The 21,017-nt window shown below is 34.5% G+C and overlaps 2 protein-coding genes across 5 annotated transcripts in view; one reads left to right on the top strand and one right to left on the bottom strand.

Annotated features, from left to right (window-relative positions):
- The window catches only part of LOC126846979 (fat-like cadherin-related tumor suppressor homolog), a 157,289-nt gene that overhangs the window by 13,830 nt on the left and 122,442 nt on the right, over positions 1-21,017 (top strand). For all 4 annotated transcript variants that reach the window (XM_050586897.1, XM_050586899.1, XM_050586898.1 and 1 more), the window contains exon 2: positions 9,105-9,138. The gene's annotated coding sequence lies outside the window, so the exon portion shown is untranslated. The remainder of the gene's footprint in view (positions 1-9,104; positions 9,139-21,017) is intronic.
- Positions 1,098-6,016, bottom strand: LOC126846173 (uncharacterized). Its single transcript, XM_050585396.1, has 4 exons — positions 5,945-6,016; positions 2,381-3,737; positions 1,609-2,258; positions 1,098-1,487 (listed from the first exon to the last, which is right to left on the bottom strand). Exons 1-4 carry the CDS (start codon positions 6,014-6,016, stop codon positions 1,098-1,100), a joined length of 2,469 nt encoding a protein of 822 aa, XP_050441353.1.

Here is a 21,017-nt window from a genome sequence, read left to right as displayed (position 1 = left end):
GTGAAAACTCAATTTGTCAGACTCATATTTAATACAAATGTTGAGTACAAGAAATTTGAATCACTGCAAAATATATTTATGAAGTTTCTTGTGGCTAGTGTAATATTTCAAATTTGTGACTTGTGTCGTTTTATATGACCGATAAAATTACAAAATAGAAGCATCAAAGCGTTTATTTGAAAGTTATTTTATTTAATTTTATCACTTTTATTTGTAATAATTTCTGTAGACCTGTGACCACTCCGTCGCCTCGTTGCTTTGATTCCATTATGCATAGGCATAATGGAAAATATATTAGAATAAAGATTCTACTGTACTAGGCCTCTTGGATAAAATATATACGTTACCATTTAAGTTTCAAAAGTTGCTATCAAAAAAAATAAGTTGGGAGAGGGGTAAAAACAAAAAAAAATGTGAAAAATTGAGATCACATTGTAAAAAAACAATATGAAAAAAAATATATTGTAATTTCTTATTAAACCCTATGAGATATGAGATATTGAGTGGCTCGTTATAAAAAAATCACCCTGTATTTTAATAATAATTAAAAGTCATGAATGATAATTCTTTATTTTATGACTGGATCAAATCTCGTGAACATTTTACTTTATGATACTGCTCCTATACTATTATTAAAAAAACACAATTTTTAAAATCTCCATAAAAGGTTTTCAACCCACATAAATATAAAGAACACAGCTAATAATGATGAATTTTGCTTTTGTGATTTTTTTTTTTTAACTCCTTACTATTAAAAATACTATATAATTATATAGTAGCTATAGTTGCTCTTAAATGTGAGTTTCGGACCCTTAATAAACACATAACAGCGAAATAAAAATAACATTATTAAGATAAATTTTTTATATGCATATTAATTGCATATTTTGGTCAACAAATATCTGATTTACTATCTGTCGAATGGCGAGTAAATGGAAAACAGAACCTGATCAATAAACGAAGAAGAGTAGTTCTTGTTAATCACCAGGATTTTATTGATGCACTAGGTGAATATTATATTAGCATATTACTTATTAATTTATGTCAGGCTGCACAAAATTTTGATAATCTTCTATATAAATGATATTAAATTTACATCATGATTCTTCATCATCTTCTGCCTCCCCTTCTCTTCTCGAAGTTTCATTTTTTTTTTTTAGGCGGTATCCCACGGCACGTATTAGGCGCTTTATTTCTCTACGATTCAATGCACAAATAAGTCCGTATTTTTTTCCGTTCCGCCGGGTTTCCGGATTACATTTCTCGATTTGCTCAACAATAAAATTCAATGTTTGCCCTCGATCGTAAATGTTTGGGACAAACATGTGAACATTTTCTACAGTAATTACATTCCAATCTGCACTCATGGCCGGTTGAGGGGCGGTTCCAGAATCCGTTGCCGTAGTCTTATCCGGTTGAGAAGTTCCGGAATACGTGGCCGTACTCTTAGCCGGTTGAGGGGCGGTTCCAGAATCCGTTGCCGTAGTCTTATCCGGTTGAGATGTCCCGAATACGTGGCCGTACTCTTAGCCGGTTGAGGGGCGGTCCCAGAATCCGTTGCCGTAGTCTTATCCGGTTGAGGGTCGGTCCTAGAATGCGTTGCCGTACTCTTAGCCGGTTGAGGGCGGTTCCAGAATCCGTTGCCGTAGTCTTATCCGGTTGGGAAGTCCCGGAATACGTGGCCGTACTCTTAGCCGGTTGAGGGGCGGTCCCAGAATCCGTTGCCGTAGTCTTATCCGGTTGAGGGGCGGTCCTAGAATGCATTGCCGTAGTCTTATCCGGTTGAGAAGTCCCGAAATACGTGGCCGTACTCTTAGCCGGTTTAGGGGCGGTTCCAGAATCCGTTGCCGTAGTCTCATCCGGTTGAGAAGTCCCGGAATACGTGGCCGTACTCTTAGCCGGTTGAGGGGCGGTCCCAGAATCCGTTGCCGTAGTCTTATCCGGTTGAGGGGCGGTCCTAGAATGCATTGCCGGAGTCTTATCCGGTTGAGAAGTCCCGAAATACGTGGCCGTACTCTTAGCCGGTTTAGGGGCGGTTCCAGAATCCGTTGCCGTAGTCTCATCCGGTTGAGAAGTCCCGGAATACGTGGCCGTACTCTTAGCCGGTTGAGGGGCGGTTCCAGAATCCGTTGCCGTAGTCTTATCCGGTTGAGAAGTTCCGGAATACGTGGCCGTACTCTTAGCCGGTTGAGGGGCGGTTCCAGAATCCGTTGCCGTAGTCTCATCCGGTTGAGAAGTCCCGAATACGTGGCCGTACTCTTAGCCGGTTGAGGGGCGGTCCCAGAATCCGTTGCCGTAGTCTTATCCGGTTGAGGGGCGGTCCTAGAATGCATTGCCGGAGTCTTATCCGGTTGAGAAGTCCCGAAATACGTGGCCGTACTCTTAGCCGGTTTAGGGGCGGTTCCAGAATCCGTTGCCGTAGTCTCATCCGGTTGAGAAGTCCCGGAATACGTGGCCGTACTCTTAGCCGGTTGAGGGGCGGTCCCAGAATCCGTTGCCGTAGTCTTATCCGGTTGAGGGGCGGTCCTAGAATGCATTGCCGGAGTCTTATCCGGTTGAGAAGTCCCGGAATACGTGGCCGTACTCTTAGCCGGTTTAGGGGCGGTTCCAGAATCCGTTGCCGTAGTCTCATCCGGTTGAGAAGTCCCGGAATACGTGGCCGTACTCTTAGCCGGTTGAGGGGCGGTCCCAGAATCCGTTGCCGTAGTCTTATCCGGTTGAGGGGCGGTCCTAGAATGCATTGCCGGAGTCTTATCCGGTTGAGAAGTCCCGGAATACGTGGCCGTACTCTTAGCCGGTTTAGGGGCGGTTCCAGAATCCGTTGCCGTAGTCTCATCCGGTTGAGAAGTCCCGGAATACGTGGCCGTACTCTTAGCCGGTTGAGGGGCGGTCCCAGAATCCGTTGCCGTAGTCTTATCCGGTTGAGGGGCGGTCCTAGAATGCATTGCCGGAGTCTTATCCGGTTGAGAAGTCCCGGAATACGTGGCCGTACTCTTAGCCGGTTTAGGGGCGGTTCCAGAATCCGTTGCCGTAGTCTCATCCGGTTGAGAAGTCCCGGAATACGTGGCCGTACTCTTAGCCGGTTGAAGGGTGGTCCCAGAATCCGTGGCCGTAGACTTATCCGGTTTAGGGGCGGTCCCAGAATCCGTTGCCGTAGTCTTATCCGGTTGAGCAGTCCCGGAATACGTGGCTGTACTCTTAGCTGGTTGAGGGGCGGTCCCAGAATCCGTGGCCGTACTCTTAGCCGGTTGAGGGGCGGTCCCAGAATCCGTTGCTGTAGTCTTATCCGGTTGAGCAGTCCCGGAATACGTAGCCGTACTCTTAGCCGGTTGAGGGGCGGTTCCTGATTCCGTTGCCGTAGTCTTATCCGGTTGAGAAGTCCCGGAATACGTGGCCGTACTCTTAGCCGGTTGAGGGGAGGTCCCAGAATCCGTTGCCGTAGTCTTATCCGGTTGAGGGGCGGTCCCAGAATCCGTTGCCGTAGTCTTATCCGGTTGAGGGGCGGTCCCAGAATCCATTGCCGTAGTCTTATACGGTTGAGGGGCGGTCCCAGAATGCATTACCGTACTAATGGCTGGTTGAGGGGCGGTCCCAGAATCCGTGGCCGTAGTCTTATCCAGTTGAGGGGCGGTTCCAGAATCCGTTGCCGTAGTCTTATCCGGTTGAGAAGTTCCGGAATACGTGGCCGTACTGTTAGCCGGTTGAGGGGCAGGTGCGGAGGTCGATGTCACTGCCGACTGTTTTGGAAAAAAAAACATTATTATACTTACATTTTTTCTTGTCTTATTTCTGGCACATAACCGATAAGAGATTAGAGATAAATGATGAGGGATGGGCTAGGGTTGGGGGTGTGAATGGATTTGGAGTTAGGGGTAGGAGTTGGAATGGGAGTGGGGGTAGTATATTACTTTGGCAAATAAATCGAAAAAAACTGTCACAAAAACACATAGGTATTACATATTATATGTTAACAGCTTGCGTACTTTTCCGCAACACCACGTGATATATTTTTAATAACCAAACATATTCGTCTGCGAATCGTAAGGGAAGCATTTCATTTTATGATAATGGCCTAACAAATTATTGACCACATAATAACTCTTTGGAACATAAATTTAACTTATCAATTACTTCTGGAATTTTCCCACACGTGTTTTCCATGAAACCAAAACTCAAAACAAATTTATTTTTATTTTCTTAAGTAGTATTAAGTACATTTATCGCATATGGTTAAAAAAAAAAATTATGCAGTGAAGGGTTAAGTTATATAAAAAATATGTCATCTATAAATTACGAGTGTCAACATTTTGAAAATGTATGCTTACACGCTAACTTACTTACTAACTATTACAATCTACTTCTTTTTGTTTTTTATTTGTTCTTATAATATTGGTATATTATACTGTTATTTTTCATTTGTAAATTATCTAAATATTGAAAACAGAAAAATGTATAAATTTAAGACATGAGATATGAACTCTTGTCTCCTCCACAAGCATCAGGCTTTTGGAGACAAACTTTTTCCTTTATTACTCATGTATTGTAAACTATGTATGTTCTGTTTGGAAATAATAAATAAATCATCATCAAATCAAATCAAATCTTAATTGCTAAAAAAAAAATAAAAAAGATAAATAACTGAAATTAACATATATAAAATTATAAATTATTAAATAGAAATATAAATAGAAAAAAGTGCCTGCAACACACGTATCTAGCTCTAAAGGTGAGCTTCCAGGCTACTTAGCCAATCTTGGGCCTCACTGTTAGGGGGCATACCTCTGCAACGTGTTTGATGTTTTGTACCTGTCCACACTCGCAGAGTGGTGTATCTACAATTTTCCAATTATTGTAAACGAAATTACAATTTCCCTGTTCTGTTCTGATCCGGTTTTGAGCGGTCCACAACACGAGTTCAAATCCTGGGCCTCTCTGATTCGGATCATTGACGATGAGGCCATTAACCACATTTTCATCTCTCCAAATTTTCTTCCACAAATCCTCCGGATTATCTGTTGTGCTGTCGATAGACCAAATAGTGCGAAAGTCATTTGCCCTACACTACCAGCTTGTTCCGGCTAGCTTACTGATTGTATTGCTTCTTGTTTTTATTTTGTTTTTTACTCCTTCTAAATGTTGTTTGAAGGTCAAAGTCCTGTCTAACTTTAATTCCAGGTATTTCGGAGAGCCTTCTCATTGTATATTAACTCCCTGAGCCTCTAAGTTCAGTTTTCGTTAGGTCGAGGAAACCCGCCTCTGATTTTATTTTCTTCTGAAATCCGTTTTCTACATGCGTGACAAAACTTGCTCACAACAACTTTTTCCTGATCTGAAACCTGCTTGTTCCTTCGGTAGATTCTCTTCGGTTTGTGTTTTGAACTCTTGTTAACAGTACTCTTTCAAACAATTTATATACCACTGATAATAATGACATCGGTTTATAATTCTTTGGGTCATTAGTAACAATCTATATAATATAAAAAATTCTCGTGTCACAGTGTTTGTAACAAAACTTCTCCGAAACGGCTTGACCGATTCTTATGAATTTTTGTGTGTATATTCAGTAGATCTGACAATAGGACGTTAACTATTTTTCATACCCCTAAGTGATAAGGGTGGTCCACCCCAATTTTTTTTTATTTAATATGATTATCGATAGTATCAATAGTTATGAAAAATTACACCGTAGATCTATCTACGGTGCCATTTTTCATACCACAGGGATACAGCTGATTGTTTGTCTACTACATGACCATGTCTAATACATATATACCCGGGAAACGCCGGGTCGGGACAGCTTGCATAATTTGCCACCCTCCATTAATTTCGAATTTTTAAGCGGCATTCGTTTTGAGAAAATCGCAACTTTCAGAGACAGAGACAAATTTTTAATAGATCAAAATTGTATAAAGCCGGTGTCAGATGCTGTTTAATTTGTACTTACCGAATACCATCGGTGGTAATACCACCCGCCTATTGCGCCGGCTCCAAACACCGCCGCTCCTCCAGCCACCATCTTCCAGTTCACATATTTTAACATTGTACTGAAAAGTTATAGAATTATACTGACGTCAAATATTAGATAAAAATCAAAATCACACAAAATGATTAATCATAATCAATATTTACCTTAACGACAATTTGATGCCACAGTAACATCATACAAGTTTTTTCAGTCAGAAGTAAAAATTAAAGAGGATATCTTATGAAACTAAAAAAGAACCGTATACATTTAACTAGTTTTTCAAATTAAATATAATCCCATGTACGTCCAAATACGAAAATGAAAAAAGTTTATAGCACACATTAAATCCTTACAGACAAGATAGCTTACCATATGGAAAGAAAACGACGAAGCTACGCAGGGCCGTATTTAGGAGGGGACAACAGGGGGCTGTTGGCCCGGGCGCTGATTATTAGAGGGCGGCTAAATTTTATTATATTGCATTAAATTTGTATTATATTATAATAAGGCGTTTTTTTTGTTGCCCCAGGGTGACAAATTCCTAAATACGGCCCTGAACCTACGACTGTACTTGAATATTGGTTAAACACTATAGATGTAAAAATAAGTGAAAATTATGATTCAAAGGCTGGTTTCACAAAGACAAAATACCAACGACACAATATTACAACTAGAAAATTACCTAGAATCCTACCAACAGTATCAAGATTTGTCAAAAACATATCAAGACTCTCAAAAACTAACTTTGGGCTTAATTATCCACGCATACTGGTTAGGCATTAGCCAAACATCATTAAAAGAAAATCACAAATTGGTACTTTTTATAACTATAGAGTAAATTGTCTGTTTTTAGATTACTTGCGCAACAAATAGATTTTAGAGATCTGTATGAAAAAAATCGATGCTATACAAAAATCGTTTGATGACAATAAATAAATTTTTTTGGAAATGCGCTTAATTTCGTTGAAAGATCTAAGCAAAATATTCCACAGAAGGCTGTGGAAACCACGACAAGAGATCATGTAAATCTCAACGGTATAATAAATTCCAAGTAAGTTGAAACGTTACTGAACAGTGTACATTGCAAATTAAATGCATAATATTGTTGTACAAAATTTGTGTACATATTTAAACAGTTTTACAAATATTGTGTTGTAAAAAAATAGACTAAAGAGCATATTCAATTTTATCACTTTTTTTATAATAATTCCTCTAGACCTGTGACCTCTCCGTCCCCTCGTTGCTTTGATTCCATTATACCTATACTCTACTGTACTAGTCCTCTTGTATAAAATCACTTTCAAATAAACGCTTTGATGCTTATTTGTAAATACAGAACGTCAATTTAATACTTTCTAACTTTGCTGGTTTATACTGTGCTTGGTTTGGACTGTACTGGCTTGAAAATACTAACTATCGATTTGCATCGAAGCGTTTTTTTCGAAAGTGATTTTATCACTTTCAGATTTAAAAGTTCCTGTAAACCTGTGACTTCCCCGTCTCCACTATGCCCCGACCCCACTGTACTGTTTTTTTTGGGTCGGTGATTACGAATTTAATATCAGTTCTCAATTTCAATCATCCGGAAAGAATTTAAGTAAAAAAAAAAAAAGTTGAATTTGTGTAAACTTAAAGTCAAAAGTGGTAATTGGGCACAAAACTTAATAGTATCTTCTGCATAGATATACATAAAATTGTTTTAATGATTTGATACATTTTTTTTAAAGATTTTAGGTGTTTTTGTTAAAATATACGCAATGTGCGAAAACACGGTTTTCCGGCAATTAAAAAAAAACTGTAGTGCCGAATTTTTCACCCGCTTAATATGTTATGGATACATATGAGTTCCAACTACTGGCAAATTTTCAACCCAAAAGTTTTAAAATTACGGCTAAAAACCCCGAAAAACAAAAAAACTTGTACCCCCCCTAGGGGGGCGGGAAATGGGTATATTTTTAATTTGACAAAACTGACGTGCGCGGGCATACCAAATAAATATTTCTTATACATTTCAACTCGATCCGACTCTTTTTCTCGATACTATAGCCAGTAAAATTTCTAACTTAAAAACTCGTACGGTTTTTTTTTTGTTTTTTCAACTTTCGTCTGTGAAGACTTAAACTTTTTTAACTTTTACCCCCCCCCCCCCCAAGTACAAACTAGACAAAATTTGTGATTTATAGAGTTGCTATTCGAAGGAATTGGTCTAGTATTAAAAAAGTTACAGTGTATACAGCGAAAAAAAAAGCCCACATCAGAGTAAAACCAATACCTTCTCGCTTTGCATCGAAGCTAAAATGAGATCACAATTAATAAATATTCTTATATCTCGTCGTAGATCTATTATACTTCATAGTATTAATCATAGTTAGTAGATAATGTTTCTCGACATTTATATTTTCTCACCGTTTCTAAACTATCATCGAGACCCGTTACGTGTTTGAAATAAATAAAAAAAAATGACATTCCATACTTGGATAATTGAGTCAGTTTTCAATCTACACAGACTGAACGCTTACTTCAATAATATAACAGAGTTGCTATAATTTTACCCTGGTATGGCCTGTAAGCGGAACTATTCAATTCCTGTAAAACAAAAACAACAGTTTTTTAATTAACGTAACGACCTTTTCGATTGGTATTCCACTGCGGACCGGCGCGGCAGCCACATTGGATGTTTTTAAGTCTTCAATTAGTTAATTCCACGGTATTTGCTTGTGAATTGATTAAATTTATTGTATAGATTTTCTCGTGCCTTTACGTGACCGACCGAGCTTCGCTCCCGTCGTTTATGTAATTAGGTACTGATGACTGGGCAGAGTCGAGCCCGTAGGAAACCCGAGTGTCCGGTTTGTCGTGCAGTCGAATATCCGTTGATTTTGTTATGACCGCCTACGCCATCGTAGGACGGCAATAAGCCGCATGAAAGAATATGAATTGCACTAAAAAAAATAAATAAATAAAAAAACACACGTGCCGAGTCAAAAGTGAATACGAGCTACACCCAGTCTCGGATGTTGATGTTTACCGGTGTATATATATATATGGTTTTACAAAGCAACAGCCTTTTCAATAGCGGGAATTGTATTATGGTATATTATAATAATGTATAATTAATGTTGATTGTTTTTGCTTTCAGGACATAAGAACTCTGCTGATAACTGCCGATAACTGTGAGTACAGTCATAATGATATTAGATTAAACAATAGACCCGCACATCCGTAGAAATAATTCATAAGGACACGTACGTTCGTATTATATTTTGAGCATTTCATTTTAAGTGTTATCGGCCCATTTGGTCTGGCATAAAAATAGATTACAACCCTAAGCCGTTTACTCGTATAGGGTGTTATTTAATCAATAACACATGTTGTATGTCTTAGACTGGCTGGCGCGAACACGATATGAGCCACTGCAACAACTCAGACAAATACTTTTGAGTGATTACTTATAATTGATAAAAACAATATGTATGTATTTCACCGTAACAAAAAATGTGTTGATTAGATGTTACCTCTTCACATTAAGATGTGAATATAAATTGAATTGTAAAAAATAGATGCAAAATAAAAAATAAATACCTAAAATTTAATCTGCATCTTCTGAATATTACAATGATGTAAAAATACAACTTTGCAATACTCTGAAACTTGTAAATAAATTATAATATAAGTTTTAGTTTTTTTTTAAATAAACTATTTTGAAGTTTTAAATTGTTAGTATGTTAAAATTAACATAAAACTGAACCTTATTTCCTACAGTAGAGAATAATACAACTATATATTTAATTTGTCTTACCGAAGAGGTATAGATTTCCACGGCATACATATTATATTAAAATATAACGAGTAGATTGTTAGGATGATAGTTTATTTTAATTTTTAATGTTTTTTTCTGAAGCGTTGGCTCTATTAAAAACAAACAAAAAAGACGTTTTTTGATGTGGTTGCAATGATTAAAAATAGTAAGAATGCTGATATATTTACCACAAGTTAGCCAAAACTACATTATTAAATGTGATCTGAATATTATAATGATGTGTTATTTTTATGTATAAAATAATTCGCGTAAAAATGATTATAATATCTAATAATTCTAACTTAACATATTATTACTTTGAAATCTGAATAAACTGTAGTGGAAGGAATAGATAAAATATTAAACAATGTATTAGTACTTCACAGTCAGTATAATATTTAATGCGCCTGAAGCTAACAACGGCATGTACGGACTATGGTGGTCAATAGCACAATTTAAACATTAACAATACAATTAGGTCATTAATTGTGCGAAAAATATATTATACCTACTCCATATCAATAACCCATTATTTATAATAATAATATATTTCTTCTATGGAATTGACTGCTTCTAATTTGCCTTTGTCCTTACAGTGTTCCACGTCAACGTTATTTATCGGCACGTTTAGCACTTTACTATAATTAGAAGTGTATTGTTAGACGTATGAAATAACAATTTTTCAGTAGCTATTACGATTATTTATGTTTTCGGGTCCAAAAGGGTCAATGTCAATGTTTGGCGAAAATGAGTATGTTCACAAAGCATGTAGATTAAAATTTCATAAATAATATTTGTGTAAAAATAAGCTCTTCTCTCTCTCTCTCCTACCACAAAAAAATTAAAAAATTAGTAAAAATTAAAAAAAAAAATGGAAATGGAAACTTAAAAGCTAAAAGTTACAAAAAATGAGATTGCCCATTTTTGGTTCCAACCTACAAAATGTACTAATTAATTATAATTTAAAAATTAAACAGGTATTCTTCATTTGGGTTGTTTTTTAATCTATAATTTTCCCATAATAAATATATGTGTAGTGTTATACTTGTAAATTTGTATGTTACATGTTTGACGCTTAATATTTTGATTAACTTTCAACCTCAATGAAGTATAAAGCTCCTAAGTCCGTGATACGTGTAAACGAGAGAATACTGCGGCATCATATTTTATTGGGAATCAGTATGTTGATGAGTTAATTCGACACGACTGATGTACTTGATTAATAACTTCATTGCTAGATTGTTGTTGAAAATTGTTGACGGTTTTCATTTACATGACCCATAATGTAGTAATAAGAAGTGATGGGTTGGGTTTTGAATTTTGGATTTGTTTACGGAAGTTATGAGTTTCTTAAGTCTTTCGGTATATGTAAGTTTTATTTTAACCACTTACACGAACTACAATGTTTGGTTTTTAAATGCTATTACACCAATAGGTTTCGCTCGCATGTTTGTATCTAATTAAACGCTTAATGAGGAATAAAAGTGGTTGTTAAGTAGGTTTTTTTTTTTAAATTAAACGTTAATTAAACATATGGTGTACTGCAATTGCAATTGGATTCAATTCCAATAGGGTTTTTATACTTTTAATTTTATAAATATATAAAACTGTAATTGCCAATTATTACCGTTGAATGATTATTTCCGGATAAGAGTTAACTCTAAGGACATCAGCGGTAAACACAAATTATTCTATATCTAAAATATAATGAAAGGATGCAGTTTTGGAACTGTTTGGACTACTTTTTTTCCCCCACTTGCTAGTTATTATACATAATAGTACTAAGTATTATGTAGATAATAGTACAGTGTGTACGACACGACAAAACTTTTAATTCGACGAATTTTGTAAACCATCGTGAATGATTCATTGTAAACCACTAAATAGATAAAGGCAGAAGGGTCACTTCCAATGTAAACAAAAAAATTACGACCATTTTGTAAAGACCTATTTAGTATATTAATATATGTGTTATGTATAGATATAACATAATAGTGGTGTAGCCTTGAGAAGATGGCCGCCCGCGTTATTTTGTGATAACTATCTTCCCCGTGTTAATTTTTATCATTGTCCGGGGCCTGTGTAAACTTGCCAGATCATCAACGATAACATATGGTTCGAAGAAAACCGTTGTAAATCGCGTCCTACATAATGTGGTGTTGTTGTTTGTTTATCATTCGAACAGGACATTAAATCCCTCGGTCGTCTTAAAAACATTGTCGACTAGACTGCGGCTCTGTTGTTGGCGTTATTGTTATTGTTGTTACCCAAGGTTGTCTGTGCAACGAATTATAATTATAAGTAATATAATCCTTTCGTAATAAGGTCTTTTGTGTCCAAGGCAATGTTAAAACGTCGTCACAAAGATTTTGTTTAAAAAAAAATTCGGCGAAAACCAATTTTAACCGTAGTGAGCTCGCTCGCTGCGAGGAAATTCAATTAGTATTGTGTTTGTTTTTCGTTAAAGGCTCTACCGCGGAAATACATTTTAATTGGAAAATCACCTGTAAACGCGTGCTATGGTTATTGCACGGGCAACTCGGATGACCCCATGCTGGTGTTTTGCATTGAAAAGTTGTGTTTTATGTAAATGCCCCGAGCTCCAGGTCGACCGAAGGCTGCTGCTGCAGTTTGCTGCCGCTGCGTGAGCCGTAAAATATCGTCGTGAGATCTCTTTTGGTTGTTTCCACATCCGTTCGCTTCCCTTTCTACATATCCCGTCTCGGTTTAACACATGAATAATGAATGATGCCAAAGAAAAGAAGAAGAAAAAAAAGAACCCTGAGCGGTAAATCGACGCTCCCTCCCTGTGTAAAATTTATACTAAACTTATTAATTGATCAATAACCGCAAATATTATGGCATACGTTTCATACATATGTTATGTATCTCTTTTTTTCACCACGTATGGTTTTCGAAAGCCCAAATAATTATACTTTATTTTACGTTTTTTGGTTAATAAACGTTAAATATAAAATATGTATAATACTCTGTTAGTACTTTTTCGTACCGTGTAGGGTTTACAAATTAACTTAAGATTTTATATTATCAATATATATTTTCTTTAGAATATTACGTCTACTAACATAATATAATTATTTTAGCGCTGTATTTTAGATATTTAATAATCATACGATGATGATTATAAAATTAGGTTATTCTTTTTAAATTTGACCTAATAACAAAAACATAAGCATTATGTTTTTTTAGTTTTGATACACTTTTCGTTTTTGTCGTAGAATACAGCTTTTTAAAATACTTAAAGTTGTTTTTGCTAAAAGTGGTTTTTTCGAAAACCGACTCCTTCATCGAAAACTTCGATTAAAAATAAACTTATTTATTCGGTGTTTAAAGTTTACAACCAAAATCAACAAAGATCTTCTGTATATATATAGCAAATAAATACAGAAGAACTTTGTTGATCTTGGTTGTAAACTTTAAACACCGAATAAATAAAAGTTTATTAATAATTTATATAAAATAACAGTTAATATATAGCTAAAATATTGATTTTATAGTGTCTTATAGCCATCGAAATTATTCGTTGTGTAAATTTATGCAATCACATAATATGTTAACTGGCATTGTGTTCCTTGTACAATAATAATCAATGGATATCTATTCTAACACTGTTAAAAAGTGTCGTGAACACTTTATGGCTTTGTATTTTGATCTGGCGGTGTTTAGAAATTTAAAAATAAAACGTCAGAATAAGAGGCATCAGACAAAAAAAGGGACAGACGCTATCGCATAAATAATGTTTGGTACTAACGACGTCACATGTGGTTATTTTTACATAAAAATAAGTCGCATGCACCAGCGGCTCGGATAATAACATAAGAAAGAAGTACTCTCGAGGTCGAAGTGGGTGGGTGGCTTGTAAAAAAAAATTACAAAATTGTATCATTTTATTGTATACTTAGAAATCCGTTGTTTACTTACACGGCATGTATTCCGTTTTTGTTTTATGTAATAAAAACGGGCCTTGTTAACTCGGCAAGTTTAGTGTTTAATTTTGAAGTTTTCAAATTAATTAGTTAGTTGTCTATAATATAACCAAAATGTTATTTTACCATTCTGTCTTATATATTAGGTACAGTGTACCTATTGCAAAATAAAATTCCCGTTAAAAGTCCAATTATTCAACTACAATAAAGCATTTTTAATAACCCATTTTCTCGCTAAGACAATCTGAAGAGATTACATTTTCCAAAAATTACTCTCTGCCAATGATAAAGTAAAACCTTTAAATTCAGATTTCATGTTCACTTACATTGAATGTCACGGGACTATACTGTGTTATTGAAATGACTTAGTTCAATTAATCATGTTTAAAGCATGAGTAACAATTATTACGTATACACTAACTGTACAGAATCTATATTAAATACAGTAGTATCTGATATATATATCAGTTAGAAAGAGTTTTTAGCGTTTATGGCTATTCCATAGTAATGTATTACTATAACTTAAATAAAATGGAACTCGGCGTTATTCGACGTATAAAAAGGTTCTCGGAAGAACGTATATAGTGAAATTGAGTTCACTTCAACTTCATGTGTCGTATGCAGGATGCATCCTTTTTTTATTTATAGAAATCTTGATAAACCTAAGGATTGTATTCATTGTTGTAACAGTCCTGATATCGATACACTACACAACAAGTAATAAAATTCGATATTTTTCAAAAACAAAATCATCCAGTCTTGTACTTCGATCCTATTTCTTTTCTGAGTTTTATATACGTTTCCGCTGGTGATGCTGTTTTCTTCGTTACTATTTCGAAACATTTATATGTATGTATGTATCTGGTTCCGCTCTAATGATATTGTCTTTTATTTTGTTTCCACTGGTGTGTATAGTGTTCCCTGAATTTTTATATGAAAGTGACACGTATAAAAAAAAGCTCTCTTTTCTTAAACCTTGCTGTATAAGATACCCATGATCAGCGCGTAAGGTGCGGAAATAAAAGACAGCAGTTTGGTAAGTTATCCTCTGGAGACTTAAATATACAACGTATAGCATAATAATAATATTATATAATATATATGTAGGTGCCGTATCAGTGGATTCTCCGTCTGCCATTATTCCATAACAACGCGAAAGATACCTTACGTTGGTGTTTGTTGTGAATGTGTTCAATATATTTTCGATAATATTGTTTTAAAAATACGTTCTTAGGCATTATTCTTGGTAATAAACCTTAAAAAGGTTAGAAAAGGTAGTTGGTATTGTTTTTATAATTACATTTATCCGTCCAAACTTTTACATCTACATATTTTATATGTATATATAATCGTTTAAAAAACTGTATAAAATAAACGAGCATGGAAATGAGCAGTATTACAAAATAAATTTGGCGTAAACAAAATATTTACCCTTTAGGTTATAAACAAAATGCCATATTTTGGAGTCATTAGGTACCGTTGTGTTATTAATGCAACAACGCTATATTTTGTTAATTAGTTTTCAACAAATTACATTTTACTGACTCGCATCACTCGCTCGATATTGAAGATAGCCCTTTCCTACAACTCAATTATTATGCTTATAAGGTAAAATTTGAATTTTGAATACGGTTCGATTTATTAATTATATTGTTATTCTGAATTAATATTTTATTAAATAAAGAACTACTTGTCAAGCATGGAATTTGATACAACTTTATTTATAATTTGGTATTTACATTATGATGTAGATTATGATTTTATTTATATAATTTATTTCAGGCTAAAAATGGACAACCTAGGCTTGGTAAACGTGGTGTACTCTATGCGATTGCTGTACGTACAAATTAGTGTAATCACCAAAGGCAGAGATAACCTCCATGTACAAATACGGATATCAGATAAATGCATAATATATTATGTGCGTGATTACTGCAGCTTAAATGCAGCGTTAAGAAAATATATTTTTTTACAAAACAGATGAAATGATTAACAAGTATTAAATTTGTTCATAAATCGTAATAGTTTTTCAACCTTGATCAACGTTAAACATGACACTTTTAAATGGCTAAATTCAGTTGGTTGGTTCAAAATAACATTGATAAATTATATAATATATGACAGATGACTTATGTATTTTTTCTGACAACGAGTCAATATTATTGTAATTTTTTTTATGTATTTATCTTACACTAGTTGTTTTTAATTTAAATTATTCCAACAATATTCATCAAAACATTATTCACAATGTTATAGATTTTTAAGCTCAATGCTATTATGATAGTACTACAGTCTACAACGATAGATAACTTTTTTTTATAATCACATCGAGAACCTTCTGTGTTTAGCAAAACGTTGTGGTTTAATTAGTATTATGATTGGAATAAAATTTACCCGTTGTAGAAAACCGAAAACGTGACATAAACGGCCGGCGGCGGTGTGTTTGATCATTGATACGATGATACGAATGATAAATATTGAGTCATTCAGCTCATAAATTATAGGACATTCTGCCTGTATTTTATTCGATTTGATCATATTTTATCGAACTGCAAAAGTACCGGAAACATTGATGACCCTCACATTATATTTGAGACTTAAAAAAAAAACCAAGAGAAAGATTGTTTTGCTATTCCAATCAAAAAGATAAATATAAGGAACGGCGTTAATGGACACGGGTATTCATAATACTTTTTTACGTCACTCCTGACACAAAACGTCCATAAAACATACCATTATATAATTATAAATGCATTTATGGTAATCTACAGGATCTATACTACAGTCAGCGATAACACCGAAATTGTACAAATGAAATAACATAAATGAGTTAATATATTTCAACATGGTGTTTGTTTGACGGAAGTTAGCGTTGGCGATAAGTATAATATTATTGGGTTTTAAAGAAATCGTCTGTCTAACATAATCGTATACTGTTAAGTAACGCGATACCATCTTGTTATTATTTTAACGCGTAAACTTATAAAACACAAAACATATAATGACACTTGTTTGATTTAAACAGCATGAATGTCCATTTTAATTTTGTCAAATTAATTATTTAAAAAAAGAAAACATTTACTATACTAATGAGAGCGCAGTTCGCATTAAGCACTCGGATAGAATTTAGCTCGCGTTGTTAATCAATACGGATAGTTAATTAATTTCAATTAGCTATGCACGTGTACATAAACATCCTTTAAAGGATGTTACGGCGGATGATTAATGTTTAACAAATCCTTTGGTTTCTCCGGTGTTACATGCTTATGTATTACACCCCAATTGTGTTTTTAACATTTATTTTTATTATCAAAAAATCTATGGAAACCCGAATTATAACAGAAATACAGTAAGTAACAAATAAACACTTGTGTTTCTGTATCAAACTTTATAATTACTTTTATTTTTGTGTTTAACTTTTTGGTACTCAACCCTCCCGTAAATACGCCACTGTTTGTGTGATTTATTTATATTACACTTACAGGGTGTCGTTCTGGTAAAACGGATTCTATGTCTGCCGTCATAAGAGGCAAGTACAGTGTACGTGTACATGTTTCTGGCTGTGTACGTTTTCACGAATCGGAATTCGTGACCTAAAAGTTCACGGTCGTTTGGTCTTGTTATGGTGTTTTGTGTTCGGTTTAGCCGGATGTTAGCTAAGATGTTGTTATCTAACATTAACAAGATTATTTCGATGTTCTTGTGAATTACTAATTAGTATTATCGTTTGAAATTGAATAACATTAAATGAAAATTATAGGTAATGCAATACTGATATACTCGAAATAGTGGAGTAACTTAACGTAACACTATTTTAGTCTTCTAATCGTATTAATACTTAATATCAATACAGTATTAAGTTGTGTACCCAAGTAAAAAGTTTTTGATGAAAACATATCTTTTTGTATTTGTTTTTGTTTTTTTACATTAAAAAACAAAAATTACTTCGATGTATACACAGTTTTATATTATATACTTATTTAGTATTTATACAATTTTTAAATGGCTAAAATAGCATATTTTTTTTGTGAAAATCCATTTTTTTCGAATTCTCATCTTTAACTTGAATATTGGCTTTGAAGTAAAACATTGTATTTCGGTAAAAGCGTGAAGCGTGTAATAACGCACTACCTATATATAATGTAAGTTTGTGTCTGTTCGCATTTTCGAGATTCGAGAGTGTTACACGAGTGATGTTAATTATAACATTAATTATAATGAGAGCGCTCAGTCAATAAAACTTAATTAGGTATCTAGTCTAGACTTTGATCTGACATAGTAGTTATTAAAAACGAACGTCGTCTAGAGGAATTTTCCTTAACGTGCATAATATTGTGATATGATAACAGCAGCAAAAAGTGGTTCGCATAGTGAATTTAGGAATGTATGCGACCAACATGTATGAACCATGATTTGCTACTATTAATATGAGTTTAAAATTATGCACCGTCGTGCATAATTGTACACGGTTCGGGGAAAAAGCTGCAATATTCGATTTTTTTACTAGGTTATTTCTCAAAATTAACTCGTTTAAACTAAAAACATAAAATCAGTTAAAATATTTGCCGAAGGCATGTGGGTAATAAGAAAACATCGGAGGTATTTATATTTTAATTAATAATATTTTACATTTTCATTATAATATAAAACCTCATAGTATCCAGTTGTCATCTTTAGCATTCTTTACAGCCTATAGTAGACGTACAATTTTGTTTTCTGCTCTGCATCATCTTACAGAGCACATTTCAAATATGTCCAAATGGATGTTGTTTTGAGGTATTCGTTTAATATGCCTTTTACGTCAATAATTTAACTTATTCGTGGTAAGGCAAACAATGTCTGAATGACTGAAAGAATGACACACATTTAAGAATTTCGAATGGAAGGATGATGATGTACTTTGGCACGTGTAAATTCCTTGGTCCTACAACATCTTATTGTTTATTTATCTATTAGGCCTTAAAACTCTTAAAAACAATGTTACCTTCTTTTAAAATAAAAATTCCACCCTGTGTGTCTAACTAGAATCTAGTTATTAGTTAGTTGGTTTTATCTAGTTAGACGGGCAATTACTCAGACTATTGTTTGACATTTTAACACATCGTTGAGTTGCCAAAATCTTTAAGTGACCTACTGGACTTTTACTACGTTATGACTTATAACCATTATCATGATTAATTTAAATTGTTATCTTTAAATACATTGTGTTAAGTCTTTGTTTTACATCACTTATTATTCAAAATTCTTGACTATTTTTTTGATGGAAAGGACAGTTATATATATGTATATATATATATATATTATCTATATTTTTTTATCACTCAAGCATTCTCGTGTTATTACAATGTGACACGTGTAACTACCACAAAACAGATTTGCTCTATGTTTATGTAGCACACTTCCTTTTAAAGCTCACGGCTATTACAGTGGCTGTGCGTCTAAGATTATAAAGGATTTGGACCTGTCCGTTTTCGACCTCCATTAATACTGGAAGAAGCTGACAATGAGTACACTTAACAGAATTGTTCTAACAGAATGCTTTTCCTCACGTTCATGTTTTCTTTACTCGCTCCCATTATTTACCTATAGATAATGCATGCGTGATGGAATTCATTAAATACCATATTCGCGATATTGTCTTCATAGCCAAACACACATTGGTTATGTCTGTATCAAAGTACCATTGATTTAAATATCGCGTTTGCTTCATATTTTACCCTAAATCATTTTTATTTACACCTATTTCTGGTGTTATTCTTAATGTGTCTAGTACGAATCTAGGTTTTATGCTATACGATTTTCCGTGTGTCATTCATAAAACGCAACCGATTGTAATGGACAAAATAAATGAGAATTTCTCCCAAAAGGTTCGATCGTGGGGCTGTGAAATTAGAGCGATTTCCTCCTGTGTACGCGGGGACCATATAATATTGACGAAATCTGTGTTCTCACGGTGTGTGTTGGCAGAAATAACCAATCGAAAAAATCTTTTGTTAACCGACCCCACCGTCACCGAATTACGGCCAATAGCTCGGGCGAACCATGAAACTCGCATTATTTACCAGATGTACAACGGCGGTATATACTGGAAAATATACCTAAAAAAATAATGTATATATTATTATATATATACTAAATTTAATGGATTTATAAAAAAACACCCTCTTCGCCTGGGGCAGCGAAGTATGAAATAGAGCGACGGGTCGGTAGTGGAGAGGAATATAAAATGCAACAATATACACATACACCTGTCCTGATGGCACACCGTCTTAGACGCTACAATAGGAGGACAATACTACAAATAATAATCTTTATCGTAAGGCAAGTTGTACGATTTCTTTCTTTGTAGGCGAGTCCTACATGCGGTCCTATTCACATCCTACGACCGTTGACATTAAGATAGAGTCGTTTTGTTTTGCTGTAAAAAAATATTATATGTTGAAAGCATAACATTGAACAAACCCAAAAATAATACAACTAATAATGTTAATTAATTATGTTTGTTTACAATGCATAAAGGACTGTAGAATTATACTTACCCATATGCGAAAGAGTCAGTTCAGTAATAGAAAACAAATCGAAGGCATTTGTTGCAAGGACGACGTTTACTTGTAATTTAAGGTTGTAGTATTGTTCTGAGTATAGTATTATAACGCAAAAAAGGCGAACCTGATTGAAGTTTGAAGCTATACAGGTGCAGCTTGGAAAATATTGTCGTTTAGTACAGTAGTTTTCGAGAAATTCTTCCTATTGCCATTGCTGAATTTCAAAATATTATCTAATAAAACTGACATTTGTGCTTTTATTTTCATTATAGCTCATTTGTGTAGTGTCAGGCTTATCAGACTGAAAGCCTATACTTGCGCTGGGCTTGATGTGCATCCTTCTAGGTCGGCCGTTGTCTAAAAGGATATTCTTTAACAAAAAACAAATATTTAACGTTGGGATTGTTTCATCTGCATCTTGAGAGTTTCAACCTGAATATGTATATATTTTACTTGTGTTTTGCACGGAAACGGATCGTGCATAAAATTCAAACGCTGAAACCACGACTAATTGCTCAGTATTGTTCTTGGACGGTAAACTCACCATTGTTTGGCCTCCATCGCGGTTCAGTTTAACTACCACTCGAAGAATCTCATCTAATCATAAACTGCCGTATTCTTCTGTGTAGGTATTCGGGTTCATATTTATGAGTGTTTTGTCGCTCGACTGTGTATTTATATACAAGCTGTAGTAAAGTAAGTAAGTACGTGGAGTGAAAAAAAAAAACATCTAGTTTTTCTGAAATTGTTAAGTTCTCTAT

This window comes from Adelges cooleyi, unplaced genomic scaffold, assembly GCF_023614345.1.
Source record: "Adelges cooleyi isolate 19-005CV unplaced genomic scaffold, UGA_ACOO_1.1 ACOO_flye_CR_arks_rails_tigmint_CR_PRNA_9, whole genome shotgun sequence".
NCBI lineage: Eukaryota > Metazoa > Arthropoda > Insecta > Hemiptera > Adelgidae > Adelges > Adelges cooleyi.
Note: the sequence above shows the minus strand (reverse complement) of the source record. Positions and strands in the feature narration are given on the sequence as shown.